The sequence below is a fragment of the Podarcis pityusensis genome (assembly GCF_964106645.2).
Source record: "Podarcis pityusensis genome assembly, chromosome: 2".
Taxonomy (NCBI): Eukaryota; Metazoa; Chordata; class Lepidosauria; order Squamata; family Lacertidae; genus Podarcis; species Podarcis pityusensis.
The window spans coordinates 1,966,039-1,985,159 of NC_138029.1; the positions used below are offsets into that span (position 1 = coordinate 1,966,039).

The 19,121-nt window shown below is 44.7% G+C and overlaps 1 protein-coding gene across 5 annotated transcripts in view; it reads left to right on the plus strand.

Moving 5' to 3' along the window:
• Positions 1-19,121, plus strand: part of GMIP (GEM interacting protein) — a 91,615-nt gene that overhangs the window by 59,358 nt on the left and 13,136 nt on the right. For all 5 annotated transcript variants that reach the window (XM_080996114.1, XM_080996117.1, XM_080996116.1 and 2 more), the window contains exons 9-16: positions 996-1,172; positions 3,126-3,263; positions 6,882-7,072; positions 9,394-9,521; positions 13,880-13,966; positions 16,401-16,493; positions 17,337-17,497; positions 18,415-18,603. In XM_080996114.1, the coding sequence (XP_080852240.1) occupies positions 996-1,172; positions 3,126-3,263; positions 6,882-7,072; positions 9,394-9,521; positions 13,880-13,966; positions 16,401-16,493; positions 17,337-17,497; positions 18,415-18,603 (1,164 nt within the window). The remainder of the gene's footprint in view (positions 1-995; positions 1,173-3,125; positions 3,264-6,881; positions 7,073-9,393; positions 9,522-13,879; positions 13,967-16,400; positions 16,494-17,336; positions 17,498-18,414; positions 18,604-19,121) is intronic.

Consider the following 19,121-nt stretch of genomic DNA (forward strand, 5'->3'; position numbering starts at 1 on the left):
AGGACAATTGAAAAACACATGATACAGGCTGTTCAGTGCTGTTAAGTTTTTGAAAGGAATTATAGCATGCACTCAATATAGTGAATAATTTCAAATACGCTCGTCTATTGGTATTTAGATTGCACTGACTTCCCCTGCTTCTCCCGCTGCTCTTCTACCTCCATGTCTATTAAATGTGATTAGAAGTGTAATGTGAGCAACTCCTGTGAGGTGCTGTTTGTGCAGCTGCTGTTTCCTATGGTGTGGACAGGGGGGGAACCAAGCCTGATAAGCCGATGACAAATATAGAATGAATCTGCAAGTAATGCTGGATGGCCACCCATGTTGAGCTACTTCCAATGTAGCTTTTTGTTTTTGCTAATTAGTTACTAGCTCACAAAAGGTTTTGCTTGCCCAGTTCCCAGAGATACCTCCTTCAGGGCTCATCCAGACTTGTGCTTCTTAAAAGACACTTTAAAAAGCATAGGTCCGAGGGTTTCTTTGCTTGTCCCCTGCTTACTAGTCATAGGTCTGAGTGGTTTTGCTCTTCACCCACCCCTTTCTCCCAGAAAATCCACTCTCTAGCCATAAATCAAAACAAGCATTAATCTGGAAAAAACTTCATTGACATTTGCTTTGATTCAGCGGTTTTCTTTGGGGTGGGAAGCAGTGCGGCAAGGAGCCCATCGTCATTTATGACACTCTGGGGGGCTTCCAGTTGTAGGATACTTCTCCTGCTCCATCAACTGGAAGCAAATTTTACTTGCCAAGGCCACTAAGCCTATAGATATTTTCAAGCCTGATTTAGAAGGGTTACAGCCGGGAAACACACTTTAAATCCACAAAAATGTGCTTTTCCCCCAAAGGTTATTGCAATTTGGTTTTAGCACTTTGATCAGGAAGGAAAGAAAAGCTCCCTAGATGCCTCCTAATGCAGGTCTGAGCTTCTAAATGAAAAAATGACCCAGAGCCACAGCTGGTCAGACATGCCCTTGTAACTCCTCCTTCAATTGCAGAATGATTCCAGGTCCTCGATGCAGAAGGCACGGCTCCACTACCTCCAGCGCTGCGAGGATCTGGAGAAAGCCAAAGTGCTAAGTGCCAGAGCAGAAGAAGAATGGCAGACCACTGCAGGCAGCGGCAACAAGCAACTGGAGAAGCGGCGTCGATGTCGTGATGAGCTGCAGTCAAAGGTATCAGTCTGAGATCCTAAAGCCTATGCAGTTTGTCCCTTTGTCATTTGCAATCTGGGGTCTAGTTCAGACCTCGGATTTTGGAATTCAGGTCCTCCTAATGAAGAGCCTGTAAATGTGTGGCAAAGACTCAGATGCCAAAGGTGAGTTGGGAAACAGGGCCAATGACAAGTTTTTGTGGGCTACGAAACTGGGTGTGGAGGATCTCTGCATGGGAGACCAAATGACAACAAAGCAACTCACACAGAAAGGTTGATGGCCTATTGGTCTGGTCACCCCTGGTAAGACAGGGTGTATTAGTTGGTTAAAATCTCTATTATCTTTGGTCTGTTTGTAGTCATAGCCTTTTATATACTAAACTTTTATGCTTTCCGTTATCCATTTAATGCTCCTAACCCTTCTTTTAGCTTCTTTTATATTTTTATAGTCTTTTATATATACCTTCTCTTTAGATCTCCAAAATGTTTTATAGATTTTAAATGATTGTACTCCACCCTACATCTATGACCGTAATAAACAGTTTTGTTTGCAAAGCCTAGAAGGCCCTTTAGAATACGCCAGTATTTTATTGTATTCTTTTATTAAGTGCTGTCCATGGAGGCCCAGGTCAATTATATGTCCGGGGCAGCTGTCTACCAGCTCCATCTGGTATGCAGGCTGAGACCCTCCCTGTCCGCAGACTGTCTCACCGGAATGGTGCATGTTCTAGTTATCTCCCGCTTGGACTACTGCAATCATCTTTGAAGGTGATTTGAAAACTACAGCTAATCCAGAATGTGGCAGCTAGAATGGTGACTGGGAGCAGCCACCGGGACCATATAACACAGGTCCTAAAGGATCTAGATGGGCTCCCAGTACAACAACAACAAAAACAACAACAAATTATTTATACCCAGATATAATTTATAGCTGACTGGGTTTCCCCAGCCACTCTGGGTGGCTATTTACATGTGCAGACTTTATATAATTCACTAGGTAACACATTTCAATGGAAAAGTCAACTCAGAAGATATACAGGTCACTCTAACAATAAGAAATGCAGTTTCAGTCCAGAAGAATTTTGTTTCTCCTTTCCTCTGAAGAGGAGTTTCCAAGCACAATTCAAAGTGTTAAAGCCCTAAACAGCCTTGGCCCAGTATATCTGGAGGAGCATCTCCACCCCCATTGTTCAGCCCAGACACTGAAGTCTTCCTCCGAGGGTCTTCTGCCGGTTCCTCACTGTGAGCAGTGAGGTTGCAGGGAACCAGGCAGAGGGCCTTCTCAGTAGTGGCACCCACCCTGTGGAACACCCTCCCATCAGATGTCAAAGAAATAAACAACTATCTGACTTTTAGAAGACACCTGAAGGAAGAGCTGTTTTAGGGAAGTTTTTTATGTTTGGTGTTTTATTATGCTTTTATATTGGTTGGAAGCTGCCTAGAGTGGCTGGGGCAACCCAGTCAGATGGGCAGGGTACAAATAACAAAATAATAATAATAATAATAGTAATAGTAATAATAAATTAATTTTGTTTGAAGATTTCAGCTTGTGTGTAACCAAAAGGTTATTGCATGACTTTCTGGCTGCTCTCTTCAGACTTTTATCAACTACCTCCCTGAGTAACCTCTCTCAAGAAGCCGATTGCCTAATGTGGATATTGAAGGAAATTTGGGGTTTGCCCAGTGACTTTGAAACTCCAAAGGAAATTAACAAAGGGATCAGAGGAAGGCTGCAACAAACGGCGTCGTTTTTCTATGTGACAATGAACCTCAAACTAAAACTGCATGTATGATTTCAGCTTAGTTTTAAAGTAAATTTTACAAAATTTATTTTGGGTGCATAATTTGGCTTTTGTGGTGGAGGTATCCACATAGGGCACTTCCTCAGGTACCCTCAGAAATGTGTAAGTACCCCCTTCATCTCCAAGTCAGCACTTTCCATTCCTTCCCTCAGTTTTTATTTCACTGCCCACAGGTTCAGGAACTGGAAGTTGTCTATCGAAGCTGCGTCTATGATGCTAACATCCACCGGCAGGAACTGGAGAAAGTCAGGGAGAGAATCATCTCCCACATTCGCAAACTTGTGTACCAAGGAGATGAGGTGCTGAGGCGGGTAAGTCGTGATCTGTGCTGAGGGAATATCCCTGGCCCTTTCCTACTCTTCTCCAGGTACAAAGACAGAAGTGACTCAAGGAGGCCTCACCCCAATTAATTACCTACCAATTAAGGGAGGCAGGAAACTTGAGTGCAGAAAGGTCTAGGGATGTAAGAAGGCAGCAATTTCCATTTGTCATAACTGTTTCCATTCTGCTGCAGTTCAGTTTCCGTTAAATACTAGGCTGCTTGTCTGGCTGTCCACTATTTAACATAAATGGTTTTACAAATCTATGGTGCAACCGCATTTGGAATACTGTGTAAAGTTCTGCTCTGTTGGAAGAATCTCAGAAAAAGGGAATAAAATGCTCAAGGGGAGAGGGCAACTCCCCTTTGAGAAAAGGTTGTGGCAGTTGGGCCTTTTTGACTTAGAGAAAAGGCAAGTAAGAGGTGACATGACAGAGGAGGGAGAAAGGTTGTTTTCTGCTGCTCCAGAGAAGCGGACACGGAGCAATGGATCCAAACTACAAGAAAGAAGATTCCACCTAAACCTTAGGAAGAACTTCCTGACAGTAAGAGCTGTTTGACAGTGGAATTTGCTGCCAAGGAGTGTGGTGGAGTCTCCTTCTTTGGAGGTCTTTAAGCAGAGGCTTGACAACCATATGTCAGGAGTGCTCTGATGGTGTTTCCTGCTTGGCAGGGGGTTGGACTCGATGGCCCTTGTGGTCTCTTCCAACTCTATGATTCTATGATTCTATTCTATGATTCTAAGTTTATAAAATTATGCATGGCATAGAGAAAGTGGAGAGAGAAAGTTTTTCTCCCTCTCTCATAACACAAGAACTCATCAACATCCAATGAAGCTGAATATTGGAAGATTCAGGACAGACAAAAGAAAGTCCTTCTTCACGCAGCACAGTGTTAAACTATGGAACTCCCTCCCACAGGAGGGAGTGTTGGCCACCAACCCGGATGCCTTTGAAAGAGGATTAGACAAATTCATGGATGACAAGGCTTCTACAGCTGCCAGCCCACTGGCAATGTTCCCCCTCCCCTGTCAGAGGTCATCTGCCTCAGAATGCCTGTTGCTGGGAGTCAGACAGGACAGAGTGTTGTTGTGCCCACATCCAGCTTGCCACAGATTTCTCACAGGCCCCTGGTTGGCCCCTGGGATGCTCTAAACAGGACGCTGAATTAGACGGACCATTGGTCTGATGCAGCAAGCTGATCTTATATTATTATTATTATTATTATTATTATTATTATTATTATTATTACCCTATCCTTTGGCCTAAGGTCCCAGGGCGGGTCACAGCAGTTAAAACACAATGTTAAGAAGCAGTTTAAAGCAACTTAACACCACAAAAATAAGGTGAGTCCTATGTATCCCTTTTGTCTGGCCCCCATGAAGCTGGATTCTCAGTCCTCACCTGGAACTGTCTGGAGAAGGATGGGACACAGCTCTCCAATGAGAGGCCAAGGCAGACAGGGGACGGAACAGAACTTTGGGCCTTTGTTTGGAAGGGAAAAAGGGAATTGGAAAAGGGCAGTTGAAGAAGTGAAAGGGAGAGAAAAAGCAGGAAAGAGGAGGAACAACAACATAAGTAACGGAACGAAAGAGCCAGGCAGGTCAAACACAGAGACACAAAGGAAAATACTTTTGAGAGACTTGCACAGCTGCTGCAGTTGGAGAAATGCACAGGCTTGAGAGAAATGATCGGGGAAAGTAATGCTGATTATCTGTATTGCAGCAAAGGGCATTTAGGTGAAGTCCTCAGAACACTCATAGACAGCATCCCATCAACTTATACGTACAGTCATACCTTGGGTTAAAGTTGCTTCAGGTTGAGCGTTTTCGGGTTGCGCTCCACGGTGACCCGGAAGTAACGGAACACATTACTTCCGGGTTTCGCTGCTTGCGCATGTGCAGACGCTCAAAATGATGTCACGCGCTTGCGCAGAAGCTGTGAATCATGACACACAGACGCGGGTTGCATTCGCTTCAGGATGTGAACGGGACTCTGGAGCGGATCCCATTCGCATCCAGAGGTACCACTGTACCATGCTTTTGGCGTGTTTAGATAAATTTGCAAGCATTACCCTGTGACACTGATGATCAACATTGCTTTGCCCCTGTTGTGTATTTGAGGGCGGCGGGGCGGGGGGAGAGACTGAGAGACAACAGCTTGCCTATGGACACCTGTGAGCCTCGGAATTTTAATTACAGCTCCCATCATTAACCAACAGGTAAAACCTGTGTTGGATATTGCAGTTTTCAAAAACAACAGGCACCTCCAACTGTCCGATTTCAGCATCAGTCTGAATTGCATTCTATTACTACACAGTGGGTGGAGGAACAAGAATCATTACCATTGCTTGCTATGGTTTTCAGGAACATTTAGTTTAAAGTGAGCCTAGCAACAGAATAGATTGGAAACACCTCCTGTTGGCTGACATGATTTTCACTGTTCCCCTTCTCCAGCAATTCTCGATACATTTTGCAGCTTGTTCTATTTGGGTTTCAGTCTCCTTTAGTCTCCTTTTGCTAGTTGCCGCAGCCAAGCCCCAAGATGAGGAAGACTTTAGAGGGGAGGACTTCGGGGGCAGGTGGAGAACAGAAGACAGAAAACAGCATCCAGGGAAAGAACTAGACTGAAGTGGAAAGAGAGACAATGGAAGCTGTGCTATATGGTGTCTGGACCATCTCCGAAGTTGCAAGGGGAAAACCTCCTTGGCTGGGCGTTCAAAAGAGATGTGGACAGAAGTTGGGCTGCCTAGGAGTTGTGGGGATATGGAGATGGTGGATGGATTCAACCTCCTTCCACTTATTCATGATGTGTGTGTGTGACAACCGTCATCATAGATGGGGCCAGCCTCAAGGATTGGTGTCATGGGGCACTTCCTGAGGGTGCATGTCTTCAGGAGGCCTCACTGCCCTTGGCTGGTCCTGGCCTGCCTGTGGCTGTTGGAGAGCATCTGTAGGCACAAGGAAATAGCAACACCTTCCCAGCAACACCAGGGACTCAGAAGAAGCTTGCTGATGGGAGGAGGCATAGCTATGGCAGCCTAGCAGCTTCAAAACACCACTGAGTAGCTGAAGTGAGGTGAGAGAAAGGGAGGAATGTAAATGACATGTGCGGACACCTTGTGCAAGCTTCCAGCAGATGAAAAACAAAGTAAAAGCAGGTGAACAAGAAAAACAGGAGACAAACACACAGCAGCTGAGGAACAGAGCCCACATCTTCCTTCCCTCTAATATCATCCATCTTGCTTGTTGTAGGAATCTGATTTTGAGCCCTAACAGCTGACAGCAGAGCTCTCAAGCAAAAAAAAAGAGTGAAACCAGCACGGAATAGCTATAAACTTCATCAGCAGGAGGTGTGGAACGAGAGAAGTGATGCCATAATTGTGGCAGCCAATAGAAAGGTGTCTTTGGTCCTTCTCCAGGACTGCAGTTTTCAGCTAACTTTACATTACATTTAAATTTCATTTTTATGAAAACTATAATATCTAGATTTAGGGTTCTTTTCAAAATAGTTATTAATCAATTAACTGTTTAGGAGAATTTAGGAGAAATCCCAGTTCTGAACTTCCGAATGATGAAAAGTCATTTATGGTCATATTTTGTTTCCCTAAGGTCACCTTGAGGATGTTCATGTTCCAGAAAGCCCAGGCAGAGCGAATCCCTGCAGGATACCAGAACCTGACTGAGATCTGCAAGCCCTACAAGGTTGGGGCAAAGTACCTGGAGTTCATTCAGAACCTGCAGAAAAACGAGCTTCCGATGGAGGTGTACAAATTTGAGGAGTTTATATCCTCAGGGCAGAGGTAAGGAAGAACATTTCTTACTCCTCCACCACACCTCAAGCAGTGTAATGCTGCAGACTTTGGATGTCACACCTACACATGTGTACAAAACAGAATTCCTTTGGGGCTAAAAAACAACAACTATCCATGGGAGCATAAGATGCAGAAAGATGCCCACAGGTTCAGGATATGCCAAAAGATGCATGAGAAAGACTGCCAAATCTTTACCATTGGCGCAAGGTCAATACTATGTCATATAGTTAGTACTATGGGGAAAATCTTACTACAATACATCCTATTTTATCTATTGCATTATTTTTATTTTCCAGCCATCTCTGAATTTGCTGGGTGTTGGGGATGGGATAAATAAATTTAAATTAAGATAAAATGTCCAAGCAAAGAAATTAAGTTGCTTCCACATAGATTTGCTATTGACCTTTCACAGAGCCTGAGAGCAGAACTACACGTTATGAGGAAAACAGATTCAGCAGATTCTCCTTTGCAAAGGCCACCCCTGGCCATTTTTAAAATCATTTTGTCCCCAGCCAGAGCCCAGAACCCTGAGCCAAGTCAGGCCAGCAGAGTGAATTGAAACATGTCAAGCAAGAGTTTTGAAACTTTCTGCCCCAGAGGCCTACTTGGCAGGGCTGAAAGCGATGGCTGTCCCTCATCATAAATTGGTGGTGCGGGGGGCGGGGCGTCCTAAAGTGGTGGCAGATGGAGGCAGAGTTCAGCATAATCAGCTGACAATTGCTGACAGCATTTTCTGCTGATAGCACTTTTTAGAAATTGCTAGTTTCTTGGACAGAGCAATTTTATCATGGCAAGGAGTTTCATACTTCAGTTTTCCTCAAGCTAAGTACAGATATTAGCCCTGGAGGCAAGGTGACTCAGTCACAGGGGTTTTAAGTGGAGAGGTTTTGTTTTTTAATGTTTTCCCTGCCCCCTCTGTGATTTCTTCTCCTTTCACACTTCTTATCTCTGATGAACTACTAGTGTTTTTCATCCCTTCTCCCTGCTTCTATTATGTTCACTTATTCCTCCTATAAATGTCATTTTTATTCCCAAGTTATTGTTGCTGTTGTTATTTTTAAAATTAACTTTTTATCTCTTATTCTAATTTCCTTCAGCCCTCCTTCCTCTGGCCTTTTCCTCTCACAGGAAGGAAACCTTCCTTCTCTCCTCTCCCTCCCAGCCACCTTTGCTCAGTATGGGGGGAGTCACTGGTGCTGGCACCCATCCAACCCCAAGGGGGCATCAAGGGAAGAGGCGCTGAGCTGAAAGGGAGACCTACCTGAAAGTGGACTGAGGCCCATAGTGGTCCACTGTCTGGGAAATGGTGATGTCAAAGACTACTTGATAAAGTAGGCACAGGTTGTAGGAGAATCCATTTCATTTGTTGAAGGTGATGCATGACCCAGAGCCAGCTTTTGTAATGGTTAGTGATTGTGTAGGTACCTTTCTTCATTTAGGGTGGTCATAGCCCAGGGCAGTGGCAGAGGAAGGGGTGTGTGAACCGCCCCGGGTGTCATCAGTGTGTGGGGGTGTGGGGGTGTGACAAAATGACAAAAATATTAGTTAAAACTTTTTTTAAAAAAAAAATTGGGCTCACAAAACTTTTTAGTTCAGTCAACACTGGGCGCCACACCACGGAGGCTGGCACTTACCGCAGGGCCTGCAGTGTGTTTGAGCCATGCGTCTCTCCTGGGAATGACGTGGTGGCTTGAGTGCCTGCAGGCTCGGCGCTGCCTGAAACGGCAGCGTGGGGCTTGCGTCTGCCCACCGCCTCTTCCTACAGCTGAGGGGGAGGCAGTGGAGAGGGTCCATGCAGCGAGCCCCACCCCCAGGACGTGCACGCTGCACCGGGCACCCAAGCAGCTAGCTACGCCATGGCCCAGGACAATAACTTATGAGACAAGAGCTGCTTCTACACCAGGCACTGAGTATGGAATCACCATTCCTTGTTCACGGATAGCTTAGAAGGGTCCACACAAAGCTGTCCTCCATTTGCAATCTGCCAATGGTTTGCCAGTACATCTTCCATCTTTTTTCTTACTGCACATAGTCTGGCTTGTTGGAGAATGGTGGAAGTGCAGACCATCTCCACAGGTAGAGGTGCTCTTCTGTCCTTTTAAAACAAGAAATATCTTCTTCCAGCTAGCTGCTTGATGAAGGCTAGTGTGCCTACACATGATGGGAGCAGCAAATGCACCAGCCTGCCACCTGCAGTGGCAAAACCATTGAACCATCGCACCAACTCATGAACAAGTTCTTTACTGACCATTAAATGTTTGCATCCTTTGAGAAAACTGAAGTGCTTGACAGATGCATTGCTTTCTCAGGTCACCCCCCACCAATGCCAGAAGAAAGAATGCTTCACACAATACTCGTATCTCATCATCTGCGGCTGACCTCAGCAGCTCCTCAGAAGATGCCTCTGGAAAGCCATCGTCCTCAAGCAGTGAGCAAAGTAAGTTATGTTTACATTAAAGTCAATTTTCTGTTTTATTGTCCTTCAGTTTTGTTCCATAATTCTTGCCATGGCCCAGCTAGATCAGTGAATGGTTCTCACAGGGCTGGAGTGGAGAGAAGGGCCGAGGAAAGACAATGACGCATTTTTTTTTTAATTTTTTTTTTTATAAATGATATTTATTCCAAATTTAAAGTTACAAAAAAGAAAAAGAAAAACCATACAAAATACAAAGAAAACTTTAGCCATAACAAAGCAAAAGATAAACGAGTAAAAAGAACAATAAGATAGAATAAAAAAGAAAACTTAACAAAAAATATAAAAATACATTGAGTTGAAATAAAACAAAAGCAGATTAAACCTTTACATAACTGTCAGAGCTGCTTCCAGATCCTAGCTCACAGAGGATCACGCTAGCCAGCGATCATTAAATAAAAGTCTTTATTGAGTTACAGTTTCCATTCTCAAGCTGCTGCGTGCAACTCTACGTCTCATGGTTAGATCGGCGAAGCTCCATCTGAGTCTCCGCCCCTTGTACACCAACTTAATATCCTAGCCTTGCTCCACCTTTTCCGCCTGACTGTTCTTCTCTGGGTCCCTCTGCCCCCCGGGGTCTCTTCCTTCCGGGATTCCTCTGACGCTGACGCTGACCCCCCTGACTCTTCTCCCTCCTTTCGGCGGGCTTTAGGACCTGGCTCCCTTTCCGGGCTGCCTACTGCGCCACCTTCCTGTGCATTTGAACTTGGCACGCGCGTCCAACCTTCCACCTTCCGTCTGACCGTTTCTTCGCTCCCCGATGGAGGTGTGGCCACTCCTGACTCGTGCCCTCCCCCCTGTTGTGAGCTGCCAGCGCTTGATCCCTGGCGCCCTTCCTCTTCCCTGCTCTCTGGCGGTGACGCTGGTCCTGATTTCCAACTGCTCCCCTCTGAGTCCCCTCTGGCTCTATCTTCCTGGGGTGTCCCCCTAGGCTCCCCCCTTGCCCTGGCCACTGGTGCTCCTTTCTGTGAATCTTCTGATTCACTGGAAAGACTCGGAGATCTCGGGTCGTCGTCATCACTCATCTTTTCTTCTGCCTCCTCTCCCTCGCTCTCTGTTTCCTCCCTTGCCCTTGCCTCTGCTCCTGAACCCCTGACAATAACCTTTTCCCTTTACTTATTTCCATGACCTCCTCTCACCTCCCAGTTTTGTATTCTAGTTCAAATCGTGTTTCCAGCAAATCCCTCTAACCTTATTTTCATTTACGTATTTTAAAATTAAAATAATGTAATTAAACCTCCTCTATTTCGTCAGTTTCATCAACTCATTTTTGCTTATTCCATTATGTCATATCTACCAAAACGACCTAATATTCTTTTTCCAACCTCCTTCTAACATTCTTTTATACTGCAATACTTTTGAAGATATATTTTGAATTTTTTCCAATCTTCTTCCATCGACCCTTCTCCCTGGTCTCGAATTCTGCCGGTCATCTCAGCCAGTTCCATGTAGTCCATCACTTTCATCTGCCATTCTTCTTGGGTGGGCAATTCTTGTGTCTTCCAGTACTTCCCGATGAGTATTCTTGCTGCTGTTGTAGCATACATAAAGAAAGTTCTATCCTCCCTTCGCACCAATTGGCCGACCATGCCCAGAAGAAAGGCCTCTGGTTTCTTCAGAAAGGTATATTTAAATACCTTTTTCAGTTCATTATATATCATTTCCCAGAAAGCCTTAATCCTTGGGCATGTCCACCAAAGGTGAAAAAATGTACCCTCCGTCTCTTTACATTTCCAACATTTACTGTCTGGCAAATGATAAATTTTTGCTAGCTTGACTGGGGTTAAGTACCACCTGTAAATCATTTTCATTATATTTTCTCTTAAGGCATTACAAGCCGTAAATTTCATACCTGTGGTCCATAACTGTTCCCAGTCAGCAAACATAATGTTATGTCCAAAATCTTGTGCCCATTTGATCATAACAGATTTAACCATTTCATCCTGTGTATTCCATTTCAACAGCAAGTTATACATTCTTGATAAATTCTTAGTTTTAGGATCTAACAATTCTGTTTCCAATTTTGATTTTTCCTCCTGGAAACCAATCTTCTTATCTAAATTATAAGCCTCCCTTATTTGATAGTAATGAAGCCAGTCTCGAACTTTAGTTTTTAATTTGTCAAAACTCTGCAGCTTTAGTCTATCTCAATCTTGTTCTAAAATTTCACAATATTTTGGCCAATTTTTCTCCATATTAGTTTTTTTCAGAGCCTTAGCCTCCATTGGTGACAGCCACCTTGGTGTTTTATTTTCCAACAAATCCTTATATCTCACCCAGACATTAAACAATGCTTTCCTGACAATATGGTTCTTAAAGGCCTTATGCGCTTTAACCTTGTCATACCATAAGTATGCATGCCATCCAAAGACATTGTTAAAACCTTCTAAGTCCAAAATGTCCGTGTTTTCAAGAAGCAGCCAATCTTTCAGCCAGCAAAATGCGGCTGATTCATGGTAAAGTTTAAGGTCTGGCAGGGCAAATCCACCTCTTTCTTTAGCATCAGTTAAAATCTTAAATTTTATTCTTGGCTTCTTGCCCTGCCAGACAAATCTCGAAATATCTCTCTGCCATTTCTTGAAACAGTCCATCTTGTCCAAAATCTGCAATGTTTGAAACAAAAACAACATCCTAGGCAATACATTCATCTTTATCGCAGCAATTCGGCCCAGCAATGATAACTTCAATTTTGACCATATTTCCAAATCCTTTTTCACTTCTATCCAACATTTTTCATAATTATCTTTAAATAAATTCACATTTTTAGCAGTCATGTGAACCCCTAGATATTTCACTTTCTTAACCAATGTTAAGAATTGGTTAACATTAACCAATGTTAAGAATTGGTTAACATTGGTTGACAGTGACGCATTTCAAGGACCACCCCGTCCAGAACCCAGCACCAGCCTGTGTGGTGGGGCCAGCCTGGCATCACAACAGGTTTCCTGGAAGGGGCGGGGCTGAGGTTGGGCCTGCTCTCATGCAGAGCCAGTCCAGGGCTCCTGTCCGTGCACCTGCGTGCCCTGGCCTCACTGTGGCCTTGCCCTGTCCAGGGATCCGCAGCACTGCAAGTGCTCAGAGGGTGGCACCACCGCTGCGCCCAGACCCACAGACCAGGGCTGCCCAAACCCCATGCTCTCCCTTCAGTGACTGGGGTCAAGGTGGCCACTCTACCTTGGGATTGCTAGTTTGAGGTGGGGGGCAACTTTGTAGTATCAGGGAAAACCCTCTTCTCCATGCATTGGTAGACTTCATTTAAAACTCTGGCGCCTTCTAACAGTAACAGCTTGGATATTAAGGAGGACATAAAAGTTCAGATTTAGCAGAACTTATAGATATGATTTCACACATAAAAACATAAAAAATGAGAGAGGGTCAAACTGAGAGATCAGTACTTTGACTGAGAGTCGGTAGGGCCACAAAAATGCTTCTTGAGTCCAGCTTGTGGGCCACCAACTGCCTGTCCCAAGTCCTAACTAGTCATTTCGGGAGCCCCAGACTTCCTTTTCAGTCTCCTGGATCCTCACTTCTTAGCCCTGTTTCTTGGATGCTCCTTTCAGACCATAGTGGAAATAAGGTGGAGACAGAACAAGGATCAGCAGCTGAAAATTTCTAATGTCTACATCAGACACCCTCACCCAACATTTTACAATTCTATTTTTGTTTTGTTTTGTTTCCTATCTTCATAAAAGATTTGAAAGCTATCCATATCACCTCTCCCCCCAAACTATTGTTATATTATTATATTATTTGGCTGAAAAAGTAACTTCATACTGTCCTGGAAAGCTGTGTGTTTGTGGAATCCCTGTCCAGATTGCCTGAAAGACAGAAGGTGATTAACTCTGGAGAAGCTGCCTAGAGGGTAGATTCGCCACTGAATCGCAACAGGGCATCTCCTCTATAAGATTGCTGCAGCTTGCTGCAATGAAATTACCTCAATCTAGTAGAAGTCAGACTGAATTCCCCTGAGTAGTGTAGGCACTGGCCAAAGTGAACAGTTTTCGTCATGCCTTCTGACCTGTGAACTGTCCAGCAGCTGTTCTCTACTTCCTTTAAGTCAGACGAGTCTTCCTGGCTGCTGCTCCCCATTTCTTTGACTATGTAAAGACATCACATTTTCCCAGTGATTTACCCCTGTCTGTTACAGTGGTGCCGGCCCCAATCCTCCTTCATTAGCAAAGGGAATTGGATGTTGAAACCTTAAAACACATTTGAGTTGCATGCATGAATTGAAACTGTGGGCAATGACAGTGCTCTCGTATTGCCTACATCACAGTGAAAATATGAGTTGCACACAGCTTTTGTTTCAATCTGTTATCCAGGTGGCAGCAAATCCTCCCACAGTGACACGGAGAGTCTGGGAGGGAGTACTGAGGGCCAGTCCTTAGAGTCACCTGCCTCCAGCCCAGGTGAGAGGAATGTATGAAATGTTGCAAAATAATAAACATCCATTAACACGAGGCCTTCAGGTTTTTCCACATAACTTTGTTTTTCAGCACATATAAATCTGCATGCTTGGTTATTTTTTTGCAATGTGCCTCTTCTATTAAGGGCAAACAAATCACTTAAAAATACCAGGTATTAATTTGTTTTTCAAAAGCGGGCTTTGAATTTCAAATATGCCTTTTAAAAAACTGAATGGCAATTTAATTTGTGCTTCCTTTGCAATCCCTAAATTATCTTTTAAAAATTGAATTAATGCATTAATACATTCTGAATTGGAGGCCCCATGAATGGTCTGGGAGGAAGTGATGCCACAGATTCACTGCAGCTATGTAACTGTGGACCTGGATGGAAAACCACCAGGAGTCTGCAGGAAGAGTGTGTTGTAAATAAAATACCCATAATATTAAAACAAAATTCTGAATTGATACTCTAATTTCATGTCAGCAGTATCCATATCTAAAGGAAAAGATATTAAAGAGAGCACAGATCTGCAAATGTTGCCTGCAGAGACTGATGTACAAGCCTGCAGCATGCAGGTACTGGGAACCCATTCTTAGTGTGGCCCCATGTCCTGCTTTACAGAGGGCAATTTGAAGGTCTATGCAGCCCAAGTCCAATTGACAAATAAAGATCCATAAGAAGGGAAAGCAGAGGCACTGAGTCTATTTATATTATAGCAATTATTTCTAAATTTGCGTCTATACGTATAAATTAGCATCTGCAAATTTTATGCATTTCCTTTGTCCTTTTGTTGGGGGGTGTGATGCATTTTCTGTTTTGGGGGTAGGCAATGCTTTAAGCACCCACACTCTCCATCCTTGAAACGTAAGCTATAAAAATATATGTTAAAAGAGCAGGCAGGAAAACATGAGTGGTATTTAGCTTCATTTTACTCAGAGTAATTAATGGCCTCAGATTAGTCATGTTCATTAGTTTCAGTGAATCTACTATGATTAAAGCTTAGCTGACTACCACCCCACGTCACAATTGATGTCTATACAGAATTGCATATCTTCTGTGTTCTGAACTTAGACAGTGCCAGAAACTTGGGGTGGAGTTCAGTGTCATCTCTTGCAAACAATGCCTCCCTGCAAGCTTGCCAGATAAAGCTATCTCCGCTCCTCCATGCACTGTTTTGGGGGTTTTCCTGACACCCCAGCTGGGACCCAACTTTGGGGGTGGGGTGCGGGGGAGGAAGCGGAAAGCCCCTCTGCGGAGACCCTGACTCAGGGCTTCCTCTGACAGGGCTCCTTAGGTAAATCTCACCCATGGAATTCCCACTTGTCTATTTCATCATCATCTTACATAAGTTCTACAGTGTGATTTTCTGTTTAAAACATTCCTTAAGTTGCAAACAATAAAAGCTTAAATACTAGGTTATTTGTGTAAATTTGCTTTAATTGATGTTAGTGGCTTTGGACTTCTTTAGTATGGAGAGGGAAATCCAGGTATAAACTTTAATGTAAATAAACAAATCTGGACCAATAAAAGTTTCTGAACTTTCTTCAAGGGTAGCCATACAGTGCATTGCAGTGGTCCCGTTGAGAGTTTGCCAGGGTATGCTTGGTAGTGTCAACATCACTCTTTCTCTCTAAGAAATACGGTCATGCCTCAGGTTACAGATGCTTCAGGTTGCGTTTTTTTGGGTTATGGACCCGCCAAAACCCGGAAGTACTGGAATGGGTTACTTCCGGGTTGTGGCAGCTGCACATGCGCAGAAGCGCCAAATCACAACCCGCACATGCGCAGACGCGCCGCTGCAGGTTGTGAGCGTGCATCCCGCACAGATCACATTCGCAACCCAAGCGCCCACTGTATGTTGAAGCTGATAAGAAAGCTCTCCTGGTTGTATCCAGGAGAAAGCCTGTACCCAGGAACTGTAATGGATGGGCATTTTCGTTGGGTGGGATGTACAAGGGCTTTTGCTTGTCCAACTGGCTTTCCCTCCGCTCTCCTCACTCCATGTGCCCCCCCCTGCAATTCACTCTGGGAGAGCAGGAGAACCCCAGAACAGAAGAGGGATGTTTGTACAGACAGAACATCTGTAATAACTCAATGCTGAATTCTGCCAATTAACTTTTCCAGTTCTAGAGCCAGTTGCCATGAGCATCTCTATATTTACCTTGAGATAAGTAGCTGGAGCATTAGGGAAAAAAACACTTCAAATTGTTAATATTGCAGTGAAACAAAGATGGTCTAAATTTTCAACAAGGCTGTCTATAGGTTAAACTGAATCCAGCTCCTAAAACTGTAGAGCACTCTTTCCTTTTCATAGCAGGAATTTCTTTTTTCACAGAAGAAGCATCCTAAGCAGAATCCTGTGTGACTTTGAATTTAACTGGTTTCTGGCTCTTAAGTGGCTTCCTTTTCTGTTTTTAATCTGTTCTTCATGTCTAGGCCACAAGAAGTTGTTCAAAGCTCCATCCACAGGCACTGTGTCCTCCTCTGAGGACTGTGAAGGCAAAGATTTAATGCAAGCCAATGACCATGGTGAGAAACAAGCCACAGACTGGGGAAATGAACGAGGGAGGGAGGGAAGAGTCCTATAACTGCAAATGCTAGACAAATGGCAGATCATGAGGTTAATCAGTTCTGGGCATGTACAGCTTTAGACTGCAGGTGAAGACTGCATGTTGAATGTTCCCACATAAAAGCAAAAATGCCTCCCAGGAGAAAACCTACATTTTGGGAAAAATGAAGGGCTCGTGTCCTTTTTCTGATGTATATTTTTCTACGGAAAGGTAATATGTTTCATACAGGGGAGGGGGAAATTTGATCATGTAATGGTACTGTTCAGGAACGATTTTACCACGTGATCTCCTCTGCCATGCCAGAATTAAAGGGGCTTTATGGATGCTGGTCACAATAGTCACATGCCTGTGTGGACTCAATATCTGAAGAGGATTGGAGGGACAAATTGCAAGGTAGTAATGTCTCTTGGCCTAATCACAATGAAATCAACAGCAAAAAAGCAGAATGGAAAGTCAACCCACAAGAAATTTAACCACATTTGAATCACTTTCTTGACACGAGGCAAGTGGAAATGTGAGTGAACCCGCCGTGTGAGGGCCAGCCCAGGGTGGTGCTGCATTTCCATGTATCTGGTTAAGAAGGGGCGAGGTTCCTGCTTTACCTTCTCCAGCTTTCCCAGCCCCCTGGCACTTGAAAGCCTTTTGAGCCTGAGTTTGAAGGAACCTTTCTTTGTGTATTCTAGTCCTTCCCACGCTCTGCTATCTGTTCTCTGTGTAGAAGGTGCATGTTTAACTATTAATCTAGAAGCCATGTCTGCAGTCTAACAGAGGACAATAGTCACATGCCTGACCCTCTTTTCAGATCTCACTGATGCTGCCTCTGAAAATGGCTTGTCCCATTACCACTTTAAGAACATCAACCTGTCCAGTGCTGCTCAGACCCACCATCTGCGGAAGCTGAGGGGCCCTTCAAAATGCAGAGAATGTGAGAACGTAGTGGTCAAAGGCGTAGAATGTGAAGAGGTCAGTGAGCATTAAAGGGAACTGCTTTGCTGCAACAAGAGGTTCAGATCTCAGGCAGGCTGGCACTTGGGCGCTGGAAAGGGAGAGGCACACAAATTGGCCCCAGCTTACAGCATAAAGCCCTGAGGCAGATTCTTAGACTTTTAAGTCTGGAAATAATTAGGATTTTGGTTGCGATCGTATGTATACAAGGGGAGAGGAAGTGGGGTGCGGGGGGTTTCGTCCACCCCGGGTGTCACCACTGAGGTGGGTGACAAAATGCCAGGCAGCACTCACCGCGGGGCCTGCAGGGCGCCCGAGCCATGTGTCTTTCCTGAGAGAGACGGGCTTGAGCGCCCGCAGGCTCTGCACTGCCCAAAAGGTCCACCCGCTGCCCCCCCCCCCCCCAGCTGCAGGGCGGCTGAGTGGGAGGAGGCAGGCAGACTCCAGAGGCCCCACAGTGCGCCCTGCCCTTGCCTCGCCCTTGGGCACGCCACCCCAGGCGCCCAAGCGGCTTCCTCCGCCACTGTATGTATACTTAGCACTACTTCTGTGTGAACATAAATAGGATGCTGCTGTAAATCTACTAATCTAGTTCCGTATTTTGCCCTGAGACAGGCTGTCCTGAACATTTGCCATATCCTCACACACTCAACTTGTGTGAAGTTAACTCCACTTGATGAATGTTTTTCAATGAGATTTGATTGCAAATGTGAATGAGACATGTAAAAGAAGATGGAGTTTGTGCTCTGACTCCCCCTGTGTCTGGATGTGGAACCTGGAAAAGAGAATGAAGCACAAATGGAAATGCTTTTCCTCTGCTGTTGGTGCATTACACCTGCCTCAGAGTACTGAGATGTGAGAAATTAGCAAGGGGTCCCTTTGGGGCTAGGAAAGAGTTCAGCCAGAGTAACACGGGATCTTTGGGCCATTTGCAGTGCTACCTGACCTGTCACAAGAAATGCCTGGAGAGCCTCCTCATCAGCTGTGGTCACCAGAAACTGCCGGCACGGGCATCGCTCTTTGGGATCGACTTCCTTCAAGTGTCACGGGATTTCCCAGAAGAAGTGCCGTTCATTGTGGCAAAGTGTACCTTGGAAATAGAAAGGCGTGCCCTGGGAGTGCAGGTAACTTGTCCCTGCATGCAGAAATCCATCAGTGCTCAAACTCCATACCTCTCAGAACCCAGAGTGAGCAGCAAAACACAGAGACATAAACATATGTCTGCTGCCCAAACACAAAGGCTGAATTAATTGAGTAACTATTAGACTATGATTGGCTCATTTGTATTCCTCAGTTCTGTGCAAGTGCAGCAAACCAGAGCAAAAAAAATTCTAGACATTAATCCTAAAGAAATGTGTGAGTCATGCCTGGTGAAATCCCACAAATAAGCAGGGACCAGAACAGGATTTCTGGTGACGAATTGAGCTTTTCTGCTGGTGCAGAATTTTATATCCGCCATTCTCCTATCACAGTAAGAAGGAGACAGTGGTGGGAGTTCCCAGTTATTGGGAATTTTTAAGGTGATGAACAGCCTCACCTCTAATGAGGAGCAGACTGTGCTGTGGCAGGATCTAGGTGCTTACCTATGAAGAAAAGACAGGTTGTCTGCTTCTTTGCGTGTCTGTATTGCAGCAGTTCAGGG